Consider the following 16,655-nt stretch of genomic DNA (forward strand, 5'->3'; position numbering starts at 1 on the left):
CAGCGCCGGTTATAAGAAGCTTTTAATTCAACGGGAAGGAGAACATCTCAGATGCTGCTTTTACACTGTGTTTTAAGCCATATCGCAATAAACTATAGATTCGTCAATATCTTGCAATTTCCTGTGAATCGGTGTCTTAATTCAGCCGTTTATCGAATTAAATGACACTAATTTAATAAATTTAACATTGTTAAACCTTAACGTGGGAAATTGCTTTTATTTGAAAGTATAATATACCTGTTCTGGTCGTTTTTCTGGTAAAAAAGAACACAGAATCGTGAGCGTGCTGTGGGTCATGTGGGCTTTTCCACTAGTAATTGTGACCATGTCTTTGGCCGTGATCTCGTTCCATTTTGCACTAGCGCGTGAATCGGCGTGTTGACGGCCATGATCTGACGAACGTTTGATCTCAAAAAGAGGACGTCTGGTGAACCGAAACTAAACCGAGTATGTTCCATTAAAAAAACTAAACGATTTGGCCAAAATCGAAATCCCGATTATCCTGTATCCTTTTTTTTTTATTTATTTAAATATATATATATATGTGTGTGTGTGTGTGTGTGTGTGGACAGGATTTGTGATGCTTAGCAGAATTCAAATTTTATTTGTCACATACATAGTCATACACGGCATGATATGCAGTGAAAGTTTACAATGAACCAATATGCAAAAATTGAAACACAACCAAATATTAAATTTTTATGTCTTTAACATAAAACATAAAATGTGTGTAACAGCGAGGTAGAAAGAGAGAAAGTGAAAAGATTTTGTGCAAAAATCCTGGGGGGATTGAGAATTGCAGAGTGGTTGAAAGTGAAAGTGGGAAGAAGGGCATCGTTACAAAACGTACTGTGCCGAAAGAACTATTTATCTCAATTGTTCTTTTTGTCGTTGGAAATGCGATTATTGTAATATTGAAAATGGACTTTGTTTCTCCCGCGTTCCAGTGAAAAGCTGTGTGCCTTCTGTTACTGTGGTGAGAAGAGCCTGCTGGGTCAGGGAGAGCTGAAGGTGTTCGGGCCGACGCCCGGCTACGTGCCGCTCCACATCCGCAACCGGCGCGGCAGCTCCGAGAAGGACGACGACTACCACGACGAGGACGACGACTTCGACAACGAACACGCCCGGAGCCCCGGGCAGCGTGGGAGGGGCCTGAAAAAGTACGGCAGCGCGCCGAGCCGCGATTGGCTGTGTGTGTGTGTGTGTGTGTGTGTGTGTTACGCTCAGGGAATAATCCTCCACAGCTCTAGAGCGGAAAAAGCCAAAGAGCCAAATTACACCATCATTAGAGGAGCTGCTATTGTCCCTGCCCTCCTCCTCCTCCTCCTCCGTGTGTGTGTGTGTGTGTGTGTGTGTGTGTGTGTTTGAGCTGTTAAGTTGCTCTGTGTGAAGGTGGGGGTTCTGGGTGTGGGGGAGGTTTTCAAGGACCGACCCCGGTGACCCCCACATGCAGGGGTTAGCGATGGTGCGCAGTGCACTGGGACACATCCAATTAGAGCAGCATGTAATTACTCATCACAATCAAACGCTGGCTGAGTGTGTGTGTGTGTGTGTGTGTGTGTGTGTGTGTGTGTGTGGTTGAATACCTCACGGTACAATTTGTTGTCAAATTGTCTCGAGAGCTGTCAGTCATGCCTACAAGCTCCTCCCCCTTTCAACATGTGGGCGGGCCGTACCTGCTAAAGTTACGGTTTACCTGCAACGATGTAATATCCGTGTTGTCACGCCCGCGACTGCGCCAGCCAATCAGAATGAGCCGTGGGTTTTAATCCGGAAGGAACTTTTTCTCGCTGCTCGTGGTTTGTGGGTGACGGGTTATCGCTGCTGATTGGTCGATTCCTCGGTGGATGGAAAGCTGAGGCACTCTGACCCAAATAAGCAAATGAATGCTAATGAAGAGGCACCAGAATTCAATTCGGGTCGATTAATCTGGTGCCAGAATAGCGCTGCCGATTAGTCAGTGGACGGGGGAGGTGGGTGGGCGGGGATAAGTGCATCTGGGAGCGTTTTCATTGGCTGTGGGATCTGTGTTTTCGCAGCTCCACGTGATGGAGGGTCCTGTCAGATGCGCCCTCGGGCTCGTTGGCCGCGCTCCCGACTCGCTCGTCTCGGTCCTGGCGGCCGGCCATCCGGTGCCGGGCATTGTCGAGCTGGAGCTCTGTGATTGGTCGGCCCACATATGGAGCCCGGCCAGTTCTAGATGTTTGGCAAGGGGGGGGTGCAGGGTGAATGAAAACAAAAACAAATGAAAGAGCCCTGACTGGGGGGCGGGGCACTGGGAAGTTTTAAGGTGGTTTGTTTTAAGGTGGCACTAGATCAGTCCGCTTCGAACTTCTGGTCATTGGGAGGAACTTTCTAGAAGTGTAATTTGTAGCTTGTAAATAGTCCCGTTCCACATTCAAACTCAGGTTTAACTTGAAATAATCCTGTAGAAAAGGATCAGGAACGTTGGCCGAGGTGGATTTAAAAGTCTTGTCCTCGAATGACGCTGCGGCGGAGGTGTCATAATTGAACGTGGCATTGACTGGCCCGGAGTAATGGTGGACTTAATGAAAAGCGGCTCCATCTAACGAGCCTGTCGAGCCTCTTTCAGATCACACGCCAGGAACGGGGTATTGATTGGTGACCGTATGATGGACCTGGCCTCATCGATTCAGCTATGTCCTCAAAGAGGCTGTGGAGCAGCAGCTCTGGTTGCATTAAGGACTCTTGGGGACTTCTATGTTTAATGACCTACCTGGGTACAGTGGTAAATCTGCCTAATTGAAAAGCTTAACCTGTTGATCATTATTAATAAATAAACGACCGTTTTATTCATGCAGCGATTGAAGCTACTCTATGACAACGCTGCCTGTAATGTTTATTACTCTACAGCACCTGCCAATCAAATCCATTTGTGCCAAAATTGCATAGACTCTACAAAAGTAATAAGCGACGATCACTGTGATTTAAATATTCACCACGTTAAAATAAACGGCGTGTGCAGGGAGCACAGGAGTGGAAACCAGTTGTGTTCTTGCTCGCGATTGGCTGACTAACTAGTGTTGGTGCACGTGTTGACCAGCGTGACCACTTTCTGCGCTGGACAACGCTGTCCGGTCTGAAACTGGCTTATCGATGTCCAGCATACAAGCAAATGGACTCGAGACAGGTCCGTGTTGGACCTGGCCGTGGTTCAGATGGTCTGCTTTTCAGTAGTCCGCACGGTCTCGCTCACGCTTCCCATGATCCCCTGGTGGTCCCGCCTCCTGCCCCTACGTCCTGGCTTTTATTTCATATTTCCAACGATTTCTTTGTCTGACACCTTTTGACTTGATGACAGCGGAGATGAAATATTATCGCATGTGTCTTTACTTGGTGACGGTGGAGCAGAAATAGAAAGGAGAGGAAGTTCATGACAAGGTGTTGCTGACTGTCAGTGATGGCAGAATACAGCGCCTTTTTAAAGTAGTGCCGCTGAGTGCTGATTGGCTGACACGAACTCCACCCCTTCATTCCCTCTGCCCGCCATTATTAAACATATCATGGCCCTTTACCCCGGTAACTGGACCTTTTCTTTTTGTAATTAAATGATGTAACGCCGTTACGCTGCTGTTGAGGATGTTGAATTGATTGACTGCGTAGCGTTGTCCCTCGCTGGTGACAGGGACGCTGAGTTGTGAGGCGCCATGTCCCTGACCTCCGATTTATACCTGTAATTAACGATGTCCCACGCGTCCACGCTCTGGAGAGCTGGGATGGGTGACGCCCACACAGGAGGGATTCTGGGAAACTGGACAGCGTTTTGAATGGCGAGGACGACGGAGACGTATGCGGATGTGTCTGGGCCGCGGAGACGGCGATGGTAAACAGCCCCTCTTTTTACATGTTAATTCCGTTTTTCCGCTCCTCTGCGTCTCTGACGTCTCCGTATCCGGTGCTGTGTGTGGGGGGTGATGTTTGAACAGCCAGCCCTTGTGCTTCAGGCCAAGTCCACATAGTCCCTTTTACCCAGGATCCTCCAGAAAGCCGCCACTTCCAGCTTGGGATGCGAGATGCTTCCTCTATGAAAAACGAATAAAAGTGGAGACGTGGAGAAATGCTGGTGTTGCTCTTCCGCAGGGTCAGCTCTCCAGACAGCGGCCTCCACTCGTCCTCGGCCCCCGGGAGCACCGACCCGTTCGGGGAGGAGCCGTCCCGCAAGTTGTGGGACGAACTCGGTCAGGTCGGCCTCCCCGATGGCATCAACGTCCAGTCGCTCTTCGACCCGACCGGTGAGTTTACATTTCCAGCATTTACCAGACTTACAGTCAGTAGTTACAGGGACAGTCCCCCCCTGGAGACACTCAGTGTTAAGTGTCCTGCTGAGGGACACGATGGTAGTAAGTGGGGTTTGAACCTGGGCGTGGTACCCGCGTGGCTACTAGCACCCATCTGATACTACCGCTATCAGTTCCTGCTCAGCCACACCCAGCCTGGGTCTCCCCAGAACCCTGGTCCTGCAAGAGGCTGTAAGATGAGCGGATAAGAACGTAATGAGGCTGATTAGATGTGTGGTAATAACACTTCATCATTGTTGGTAATGTGAGATGTTAACAAGATACCAGGTGATGCAGCATGTTCTAGATCCTGGCTGCTCTGCTCCTGCTCTGTGTGTTTCTGATATTAATGTTAATAAGAGTCCTCGGGAGACGTCCCGCTCTCGTGTTGAGGGTGTGAGGTTGAAGTGACGTGTGGTCAGCTCTGGCGCAGTTAAGGTGTGAAATCAGAACTTGGTGCCCACGGCTGTTAATGGTGTGCGTGTGTGTGCGTGTGTGTGTGTGTGTGTGTGGTGTGCGTGTGTGTGTGTGTGCGTGTGCATGTGTGTGCGTGTGTGTGTGTATGTGTGTGTGTGTGTGGTGCGTGCGTGTGTGGTGTGCGTGTGTGTGTGTGTGTGCGTGTGCATGTGTGTGCGTGTGTGTGTGTGTGTGTGTGTGTGGTGTGTGTGTGTGTGGTGCGTGTGTGCATGTGTGTGTGTTTCCCTTCTCAGGTCAGTGCTGTGCTCACCTGCGCTGTGCTGCCTGGTCGGACGGCGTCTGCAGGACGGAGGGACAGGTGCTGCTCTACGTGGACAAAGCCATAGACTCAGGGAGCACAGAGGTGAGAGCCAATCACGCGCCCCCTTCTCCTCGCCCCGCCCCCAGATTCAGCTGATTGGTCTGCGGCTGGTGCCTTCTTCATGCCGATGCTAATTGATGTCAGGAGGAGGGAAGGTGTCGCGCTTCCATAAATCCTCCGGTTATTGGCGGAGGAGGCGGTCTCCGTCTGTAAAATATTTTCTAATTAGGCGTGGAGTGGGCCGCCTCCGCCGTGGCGGGCGCCGCTAATTAACGCAGCGTGATGCATCAGACCGCAGGGCACCGGGGAGGGTGCGGAGCGGCAGATTACGGCCCATTAATAGTAAATCCCCCTGGGTTCTTCTATACTCTCCCAGGAAGTGGCTTCTTACTAGGTACCTGTTAGTTGGAGAGGCGGGGCTAGTTTCTAAATGAAGTTTGTGGTGGTGTGTGTGTGTGTGTGTGTGCGCCGGTTCTGGTAAAGGTCACGTCTGGCTGGTGAAGTTCGCTCAGCTGTGAAGCGGGAAAGGTCGCGGCGCTCAGGAGGAGGGGCGGAGCATGTAGGGTGAGTTCGCCCCTGTGGAGACTCAGGTCCACCTCCTGGACCTTCTCCTCCCGCAAATCAAGCCTCGACGTCACATCAAGGTTCAGAAATCGTCGGGTTAAATCTGCCATGGATTTTCATTGAAAGTTTTAGGAACTTGTGGTCTGTAGATGTGATCATGTGACCAGGCTCTGTCTCCGTGGCGCTCGCCCAGTTCTCGCCTCCCTCCTTCCGCCACCAATTAGAAGATGAAACGGGCCTGAACGTCTCCCCTCGTCCAAGCGGAGAGATTACGCAAGTTCCTGCGATTAGCGACGACTGAAGTGGGCTCCGCCCACTGATGGGCGTGGCGACGATTGCATGAAAAGAGAGTGCTGCCGGCGTCGTCCATTATTCAGAGGAATATTTATTTATTTATTTGCCCCCCCATCCGTCCCCGACGCTGGTTTAAATGTCAGTCTATATTCGGCCCTCTCGGGCCCCTCCCTACGTACCCCTCCTCACGCTTTATTTTTTCACCTCCTCCATTGTCCTCCCTGTCTGCAGATGTCCCGATGCATCATGAACGTTCCGTGTCGCTGCCCCCGTGGCTCCTGGTTGATGTTGTAATTACATGTATTAATGATTAATTGCGTTATTTGTGTGTGTAAACAGTGCTGTGCATACTGTAAGCGCCTTGGAGCATCCATTAAGTGCTGTGAGGATGGCTGCGGCCGTTCGTACCACTACCCCTGCGCCGCCGCCGCCGCCGGAGCGGTTCAGGACGCCAAGAGATACACGCTGCTGTGCCCCGACCACGCCTCGCAGGCCCTGGTCCGATGTGAGTCCTCCTGGTTCTCCGCACGTGCTCGTTGTGTGGTGGCACTGTTCTGAACTTATCTGCCGTTCCTCTGGTTCCCTGGCGCTCCAGCTGACGGCGAGGTGAAGTGTGTGGTGTGCGACGGCCCGGGAGACCTGCAGGACCTGCTCTTCTGCACCACCTGTGGTCAGCACTACCACGGCGCCTGCCTGGACGTCACGGCCACGCCCCTCAAACGGGCGGGCTGGCAGTGCCCGGAGTGTAAAGTCTGCCTGGCCTGCAGGTGAGGAGAGAGAGCCTGAAAGCCGAGCTAAATGTTACTCTGCTCATGTCAACAGCCTTTGAAGTAAATAAGAGTGTGTGTGTGTGTGTGTGTGTGTGTGTGTGTGTGTGTGTGTGTGTCTGAGCCTGCACCACATACCGAAGAACCTTCTGAGGAGGAGGAGACTCCCCAACGATGAAAAGTGTGTTGTGTTTTCGCCTTGAGAGAGAACCGAAATCAGGTTCTCCATCGTGGAACATGGAGACATGACAATTTCTGCGGGAAAAGGCAGAAATAGGACTTTTGCACCTAATTAATTGCGAAGACTAAGGCTTGCTATGAGGATGGTAGTAACCTAGTGGACAAGACACTCACCTACCATTGTGGTCCTGAGCAAGACACTTAACCAGGGTTTCCACGGATCCTTAAAAATCTTCGGTAATCCGCCGGTCACGGCGCACTTACGGAAATGACATGGGCGGTCCTGGCTTGTTTTGTCCCCTGTGCAAGGCCACCCCCCTTCAAGCTACTTATCACAAGCTAGTTCTAGCTCCGCCCCCTCTCCTAGCTCGGCAGCAAGAAGCAGGCACACCTCGCAAAATGGAGGGCGCCCTTCCTCCCTGCAAATGGGCAATAGAAACCATGCTCCAAAAAATCATAATCTAAAATAATATATTTTTATGGGCGAGGCCCATGTTGCCGCCTCCATCCACAATTCCGCTCTGGGCAACGGCCCATATCAAAAACCGTAACTGGGCACGATTCACAAAGAAATCCAAATCTGGAAGGAAAAATTCTATAATAATATATTACTTAAAATACAATTAATATGGTATTTTAGAAGAGCATCTGACCCTCACTGTGTCTTCAATGGGGGTTCTATTTTCCTCGCTCTGAACGAGTTGTGTAATGAGTGGTTGCAGCTCCTGTCATGGCCATACACACGGAACCACTGGCATATAGTGCGTTAACTTTTACCTCCGTTCTACTTTCATTATTCTGATTCATGGGAGAATAGGAGTTCATTGGGTTCGTGTTCCATGGGGAGTGTATGTAAAGTAAAGTGAAGTGATTGTCACATGTGATACACAGCAGCACAGCACACGGTGCACACAGTGAAATGTGTCCTCTGCATTTAACCATCACCCTGAGTGAGCAGTGGGCAGCCATGACCGGCGCCCGGGGAGCAGTGTGTGGGGACGGTGCTTTGCTCAGTGGCACCTCAGTGGTACCTTGGCGGGTCGGGATTCGAACCGGCAACCTTCTGATTACGGGGCCGCTTCCTTGACCGCTAGGTCACCACTGCCCCTGTATGTGCTGAACTAGCAAAATTACAGTGCCACCTATAGGCCTGGCATGCAAAATACAGCATTATATCAAATTGGAACTTCATTCATGGCGTTACAATGGCTTTTTTTTTATCTCCAGCTGTCATGAGCTCTGTTCAAAAATATGAATTCTATAATATTAGTTAAGTGTGGAGCTGGGTGACCTGTCAGTTCTGATGTTCTCCACCTCCCCACGCTGCAGGAACCCTGGAGACGACAACCAGATGCTGGTGTGTGACATGTGTGATAAAGGCTACCACACCTACTGCCTGCAGCCCGTGATGGACACCATCCCCAGCGGTGGCTGGAGGTGTAAGGTAACAACGTCCACTCCCGATGCAGCGCTGTGGGGGGGTCCTACAGTGCGGGGGCTTCATTCAAACACCGAGCAGAAATTGCAGGATGGAGAGTTTTTCTCCCCGCTGGTCATTTACGTTCTCTCTCTCTCTCTCTCTCTCTCTCTAGAGTTATCTTCCTCTTTCTGTGGAAGTTGCTTTGGGTGAGGGGCTGTAGACTGTTGGTTTTTGCAATGTGTGTGTGTGTGTGTGTGTGTGTTGAAGACTCACACAGCCTTCATCTCTGGTGCAGTCTCAAGTCTAAAGAGGCTGGTGTTCGGGCTAGAGTCAACAGAACACACACACACACACACACACACACAGCTCCTCTCTCTGAGGAAATGGAGGGATTATGGTGAGGGGGGAGTGTATGGCCTGGCTCTACTGATCCCAGCCAGTGTGGAGCTCTGGGCTGTAGAGCAGTAGGATTCTGTGTGTGTGTGTGAGAGAGAGAGAGAGAGAGAGTGTGTGTGAGAGAGAAAGAGAGAGAGTGAGTGCCTGCCTGCCAGGGCTAATTGAGTTATCTGGACTGTTAGGAGTGTATGCGCGCACACACACACACACACACACACACACACACACACAGTTTAAATGCCCTACATCCCAGGCGGACTCTCTTCTCTCCTCCTCTCCCTCCGTCTCTCAGCTTTTGTTGCCTGTGGCCTGACGGGCAACACACACACTTACACACACACACACCCCAACACGCCAACCGCTGGAGTGGCGCCTGGGCCTCTGTCTTTTAGTTCTTTTGTCCTGTTTCTTCCTGTGTTGTCTCCTGATGGACGTGAAGGGCCGCTGTGATGTAGCTGCTGTAACGCGTAATGAGTTTAACAGTCGGCCGCTGCTGGACGCGCGGTTCCTGTACAGATTACGCCCCATTTCCACACATTTTAATCTAACGGCTCCGTCGTGTTCCGCGTGTGAAGAACATTTATACTGAGCAGAATGCTCCTAAAATAAAAGAATCTGCCTGTTGATATTTAAATTGAGAGATGAATATTTATTCCTCTACAGAACTGCCGCCTTTGTGCCCAGTGCGGTACGAGAACCGGTGGTCAGTGGTCGTCCAGCGGCGTCCTGTGCGATGGGTGCCAACAGCAACAGGAGCCAACCAGTTCTTGCCCTCTGTGTGGGAGGAGCCTCGCTCCCGGGACACCCGAGGACGTCCTGACCTGCGGCGGCTGCAAGAGGTGTGTGGCGGTGGCGGCGGCGGCGGCGGCTCGCTTCTACAGGAAGTGAATGGCTGTTTAGAGAGGGGCGTGGTCAGACGACCTCCTTTGGGCGGTGCACGTGCTGATTCCGGCTTCGTTGTGTCTCCTTCCCAGGAGGGTTCATCTGGAGTGTGAGCGACAGGAGAAAGGGTCCGACTGGGCGGCGCCCCCGGAGTTCACCTGTAGCGGCTGCAGGCGGACGGAAAAAAGCTCCGCCCAGCTGCCCCTCCCAGAGCTCCCACTGGACTCTGTAAATCCAGGTATTGTCAGAGGACTTAACCTGACCCCCCACAACAGAGTTGTCCCAGAATGCATCTCTCTGTCTGGGGGAGGGGTGGGTGTGTGTGTTTTATATTCTCCATCTTTTTCCTCCCCCCCTTCCCTCAGCTTCAGGAAAACAAACAAAAACAAAATGACTTGCTTCCTGTGTTTTGGTGTAGCAGCTGGCGACCAATCAGAGGGAAGCATGCGCGCCGAGCCAATCTAACTTTCTCGGGGTGCGCTATTACCCCCTTTAATGAAAATGGACCCTTGGCGCGGTGGGCTGACAAGATGACCAATCGCTGCCTGAATTTATGACCATTTCCTCTCTCAACGACCTGACTGTGTGTGTGAAGATGGAAGATGTGTGTAACTGCAGGCTTCCTTGCTTGCACTAAATTGTTCAGATGTGTGTGTGTGTGTGTTTTTGGCTGTGTAGTCTGCAGTACCATGGTAGGTGGGGGTGGTGTGTGTGTGTGTGTGTGTGTGTGTGTGTGTGTGGCTGTGGTCTCCTTTGCCTCGGTTATAAATAGCTGGCAGCTCTCAGCCAATGAGATGCATCTCCACAGCTCTGCAGTCGGGGAGCAGGAGTGTGGGCGCGTTATCAGGGCCACTCCTGTGTGTGCTGCATGGCATTGTGGGTAGGCGCCTCTCCACCCCACCACTTACATGTCACTGCTGTCACACACACACACCACACACACACACACACACACACACACACAGACTGTAGAGAAGGGCTGTGGCTTGTTATTTTTTCCTGTCGGAGGGGAACCAACTTTTTAAGATCAGTTTGTAATTATAGATCATCTTTTTATTATTATTATTATTGTTTTTATTTTTTTTTTACTTTTTGGTTTATTTACTTACATATTTTCATCAATTACTGGACGTTCTCTGTCGACTCAGGCGTGCTTCCTGTATAGTTGTTTTTGGATACTTGTCTTAATTTTAGTTTTAGTCCAGTCTTTGCATCCAGCTGTCATTTTAGTCTTTATTAGTCTTAGTCACGTCCAGACTCTAGTCCAATTTCAGTCAACTAAATGTCTTTTAGTATTTTAGTAATACTTTAATTATCCAGTTTTTTAGTCTAGTTTTAATCAATGAATCAATTAATCTTGACGACATAAATTTTTTTTCTTTAAATGCGAACCCCCTCAACAATACTGATCTGAACATTCTAGAAGCTCTTTACATGGATGTAACTTGATCAAATCTCTCTAGAATAGTTGTTTTTGGTGACCTGTCTTAAATTTTGTTTTAGTCTAGTCTTTGTGTTCCGCTGTCAGTTTTGTCTTTATTAGCCTTTTTCATGTCCAGACTCATTTTAGACTCATCAAATTTCAGTCAACTGTAAGTCTGACCATTTTAGTCTTATTTTAGTCAGAATTATCCATGAATATTATTCTTTAAGTCAAACCCATTTCATGTTTAGAACATGGCTATTATTTTATATTATTGTTACCTTACAGACTCAAGAATAATGTGATTTTAGACAATGAGAACTGATATTTTTATCTAGTTTTTGTCAACGAGAGCTGACGACATTTCAGTCTAATTGTAGTCATCGAGAACTGATGACGTATTAGTCTAATTTTAGTCGACAAGAATTGACGACGTTTTAGTCCACAAGAACTGACGACGTTTTAGTCTAATTTTAGTTGACTAGAATTGACAATGTTTTAGTCTAATTTTAGTCATTTACAGCATTTATCAGATGCCCTTATCCAGAGCGACTTACAATCAGTATTGACAGGGACTGTCCCCCTGGAGCAACTTAGGGTTAAGTGTCTTGGTCAGGGACACAATGGTAGTAAGTGGGATTTGAACCTTGAATCTAGTCAGCGAGAGTTGACGACGTTTTAGTCAGCGAGAGTTGACGACGTTTTAGTCGACGAGAGTTGACGATGTTTTAGTCGACGAGAGTTGACGACGTTTTAGTCGACGAGAGTTGACGACGTTTTAGTCGACGAGAGTTGACGACGTTTTAGTCGACGTGAGTTGACGACGTTTTAGTCGACGTGAGTTGACGACGTTTTAGTCGACGTGAGTTGACGACGTTTTAGTCGACGTGAGTTGACGACGTTTTAGTCGACGTGAGTTGACGACGTTTTAGTCGACGTGAGTTGACGACGTTTTAGTCGACGTGAGTTGACGACGTTTTAGTCGACGTGAGTTGACGACGTTTTAGTCGACGTGAGTTGACGACGTTTTAGTCGACGTGAGTTGACGACGTTTTAGTCGACGAGAGTTGATGACGTTTTAGTCGACGAGAGTTGACGACGTTTTAGTCGACGAGAGTTGACGACGTTTTAGTCGACGAGAGTTGACGACGTTTTAGTCGACGAGAGTTGACGACGTTTTAGTCGACGTGAGTTGACGACGTTTTAGTCGACGTGAGTTGACGACGTTTTAGTCGACGTGAGTTGACGACGTTTTAGTCGACGTGAGTTGACGACGTTTTAGTCGACGTGAGTTGACGACGTTTTAGTCGACGTGAGTTGACGACGTTTTAGTCGACGTGAGTTGACGACGTTTTAGTCGACGAGAGTTGACGACGTTGTAGTCCAGTTTTAGACATTGAGAACTGATGACATTTTAATCTAGTTTTAGTCAACAAAACTAAAACTAGGTTGGGAACCTAGAAATTAGGTTGGAAACCACTGCTATATATCCATTCCAGACAGAGAAGATGCTCTGATTTGTTCCATGGTTTTGTGACCAAACATTCCGTTTAATTGCGTCTTTGAAAGTGCGTGTTACGAACCGGTCTAGGGGGCTCCGGCCCGTAACAAAAGAAAGGACACAAACGTAACCCTACTAAGACGAAACGGATACTTTTAACAAGTATTTATTAACAACTAAATATATAAATAAAGATGAAATACATACAAAACGAATTACAACGAATAACGGCAAACAAATCAGGAAAACAGAGAAAAACAGACAAACACCGAAGCAGGCCGACATAACAAGTTGCGTCGCCTCCTAGGGGAAGCGCAGGGGAAACCGGAAGTGATGTCAAAGGGAAAGGGTAGGAAGGCGGGTGGGTGGATGGCACGGCAAGCGCAGCCCCGAAAAAGGAGACTGAGGCTCCTTTTATTCAGTCTGTCCCACAGCAGGTACAGGTGGTCACCAGGCACCTGCAACACAACACAAAACACACAACAGAAACACACCCCAAAATACCAGGACGTAACAGTGCGTCCAAAGATTTCTCCCAGCCATGTGGTAAACCACCGCAAGAATTCTGAAATCTAATTAATGTCTGTGGGTGTCATGTGACATCATTCATGTCCACTTTTTCATCTGCTGATTTTTAGTTCTGACCCGATCTCAGAATATCAGTCAGATGTTGGATGATGAGTGAAGGGTGTGAGGATGAGGATGAATTCTATGCTGCTCAGACTGCTGTAACCCATGTTTGTAAAACTGTGGATGTGGGATGGGACGTCTTTCAGGAGAAGATGAATCCGAAGGAATGATGAGCTATTTTACTGGACTGAACGCTCAAAGTCATTTTTTTATTCAAATAGTTTAGTAAATAGTGATATTTAACATGTGAAGTTTCTGAACTGCTAGTAATAATTTCATATTTTCATGTTGTGCTCTTCTGCAGATCTCTTTATGGCGGTGGAGGAGGAGCAGGAGCAGGAAGAGGATGTTTCTCTGCCTCAGGACACTGATGGAGGACAACGGGAGGAGGAGCCAAAAGAATCTCCATCAGGTGAATCAAAGATATTCCCAGCTTTAGCCCTTGTCAGCCCTTTAGGGCCATGTCATCTGTTGGGGTGGACTCTTCTTCCTTCTGTCTTTTCCTATATTCCCAGAATCTAACTATGAACCTCTTCAGATTTTAATGGAAGTTGCTTTTTTGCAGCAACAGCGGAGCCAGTGCAGGAGATCCAGGTGACCCTGACTCTCACCGAGGGTCCTGATGACTCTCCCAGTCAGACTACTGCTCCAGCCTTGGACCCTGCCGAGGAGCCAGAAACCGTGGCTGCCATGGAGACGGAACCCGAGGACGCTCCTACAGAACAGTCCATGTCTCCGCCCACCAAAGAGACCACTGAACCACCTGCTACTCCTGAGCAGGAGCCCATGGAGGTGTATCCCTCTGGACCAGACACATCAGATGTCCTGGAGTCTTCTGCGGAGGCCCAGGAGATGGTAGGAGATGAAGAGCAAGAGAAGGTGGAAGTGAAGGAGGAGAAAACCGCAGGTGAAGACGAGCAGCAGGAAGTGATGCGCATCCTGCCGGAGCACGACTCCACCCCTCCTCCTGTCCTGGACGGCAGCCCCGCCCCCGAGATGGACACCACGCCCGCCAGTGACCCCAACTCAGGTTTCAGCTCGCCACTCAAGCACTCGCCGAGTCTGGCGTTGTCCCCGTTCTCCACGGAGGCCTCACCCACCGGCGCCACCTTCTTCCCGGTCACGCCCAAAATCGGCATGGGCAAGCCGGCCATCTCCAAGAGGAAGTTCTCGCCAGGAAGGCCCCGGGTCAAGCAGGTAAGGGCCCGCCCCTCTGGTGGTTCTGGGACTTCGTGGGTGTATCCCGCTCGCTCTCGGCGGTGGCTCCGCCTCTCTCCGCGCCTTTTTCCTCCTCTGCTGATGAATCGGCGGCGCTCGGGAGGGTGGGGGCAGCAGAATCTCGGCTCTCCACCCCCACTCATACGATCTTGAAAAAGAATATAAAGTCCCGTCACCGCCTGAACCGTAATCAGCTTCAGCCTCGGCGGAGTGGCGGCCAGTAATGCCGCCCCCAGGGAATATGGGAAATGGAGTCATTATGAGCTTTATGTGCAGAAATGCCCGGCGCGGAGCTGCCGTATCGCCATAACACCGCGCCAAATATCACTATTTTCATATCTGCTGACTCTTCTGGGATTTGTTCAGTGGAGGATATTTCCAGGCCAGTGGGGGATTTTCATTCTTTTATGTAATCAACCAAACACATCTGAACATTCCAGAAGCTCTATGCATGGTCAGAACTAGTTGTTTGGTGGTCACCGTGGGGTCAAAGGTCATTCCTACCACCACCAGAATATAGCGCGGTGTCTGGTGAAATAGACCTGCTGTGCGCCATGAAACGTCTCCTTCACTGGCGGGTTTACATGAATTAAAGTGAATTAAACCGTTAACACACGCGACAATGTAATACACGTACACACACACACACACACACACGTGCACACAGACACACAGAGACACACACACTCACACACACACAGAGAGACACACACACACACATAGACACACAGAGACACACACACTCACACACACACAGAGACTCACACACACACACACACAGAGACACACACACACACATAGACACACAGACACACACACTCACACACACAGAGACACACACACACTCACACACACACACACAGAGACACACAGACACACACACAGACACACACACAGACACACACACTCACACACACACAGAGACACACACACACTCACACACACACAGAGACACACAGACACACACACAGAGACACACACACACTCACACACACAGAGAGACACTCACACACACACACACAGACACAGAGACACACACTCACACACACAGAGACACACACACACATAGACACACAGACACACACACTCACACACACACAGAGACACACACACACATAGACACACAGAGACACACACACACTCACACACACACAGAGACACACACACACTCACACACACACAGAGACACACACACACACTCCGACAGAGAGAGACACACACACTCACACACACGTTCCACTGTGTCATAATTTAAGAGCTTCTGCCCTGGGGGATCAGGGTTCGGGTTCCCTGTTGGCTGATTGGAATGGGAATGTTGGGAATGTTGTACAGCTTGTATTGTTCCGTAAAGGTAGATTTGTCAGTCCCACAACTGAGACACGACGTGGGTTTATGGGGTTCTGGTGGCCGCAGATGATTATGGTTCTGCCAGAACCCACCAATGAGCGTGAAGAATCTCAGCATGAATGTGTTTATAACCACAAAAAAAAAAACTGAACTTGGTGTAAGAACAGAAGCCAAGACGAGGAGCAAGTTCTCTCCACCACGTCAGACCCGCTCTCCTCCTGCATCTGCGTCTCTTGCCACACGGTCGCCCTCCCGTCCCGCCACTGACCTCGGGTCAGCCGGGGTGTTAACGCCCCAGGTGCAGGAGGAGCCGCTGGTGAGGTCGGCAGTGATGTTCTCTATTTTACACTCTTCCTCACCACAGACTCGCTGATCGTATGAATCATTCCCGTTTATTGATGATTACTCGACCAACCGAAGGTCCTTTTTTTATTCGCTTTCTACAAAATACAGGATAGATGCAGCATGATGGATTTAGGGTTTGTTTTAGGGGCCTCTTCCCACAATGCACCACAGTGTTCTGCAGGCATGAGCTCCATGCATGGTGAACTTCATCGTCTTCTCTTTCTTCTTGTGCCTTGTTTTTGTCCCCCGTCACTCATTTTCGGTTAATGTCCCCGAACGCCGCCCCATCTTTGCTTGGGGAAGGATGTTTTGTTTCCTGACACGAGACTGGAGGACGGGGACAGATCTTCAGCCAGCGCGAGGGAAGACGAATCGAACCCACGGCTGTAATTTCTTATTAATGAGGCGAAATCAGGAAAGAGACGGGGGAAACCTCGCCTCGCCGCCGCGGCGGCGGCGGCTAATCACCCCGATTAGCTGGCTAAACGCGGACGCCTGTGAACACTGGCCCGGTTTGTCCCCGGCGTCCTGCACGCCGGTGAATGATGCTCTGCTCTGCCCGTGTTTGCCAGCTTTCACATTTACGTTGCCGCATTTTTCTCTTTTTGTTTC

General features: G+C 49.8%; 1 protein-coding gene across 1 annotated transcript in view; it reads left to right on the plus strand.

The window, feature by feature from the left end:
* Nucleotides 1-16,655, plus strand: part of kmt2ca (lysine (K)-specific methyltransferase 2Ca) — a 71,592-nt gene that overhangs the window by 19,442 nt on the left and 35,495 nt on the right. Inside the window, 10 exon segments of the mRNA XM_028968703.1 lie at nucleotides 948-1,160; nucleotides 4,102-4,253; nucleotides 5,009-5,118; nucleotides 6,274-6,439; nucleotides 6,530-6,701; nucleotides 8,211-8,325; nucleotides 9,361-9,536; nucleotides 9,672-9,817; nucleotides 13,438-13,545; nucleotides 13,699-14,365. Coding sequence (XP_028824536.1) covers nucleotides 948-1,160; nucleotides 4,102-4,253; nucleotides 5,009-5,118; nucleotides 6,274-6,439; nucleotides 6,530-6,701; nucleotides 8,211-8,325; nucleotides 9,361-9,536; nucleotides 9,672-9,817; nucleotides 13,438-13,545; nucleotides 13,699-14,365 — 2,025 coding nt within the window.

Source organism: Denticeps clupeoides, unplaced genomic scaffold, assembly GCF_900700375.1.
Source record: "Denticeps clupeoides unplaced genomic scaffold, fDenClu1.1, whole genome shotgun sequence".
NCBI classification, from domain to species: domain Eukaryota; kingdom Metazoa; phylum Chordata; class Actinopteri; order Clupeiformes; family Denticipitidae; genus Denticeps; species Denticeps clupeoides.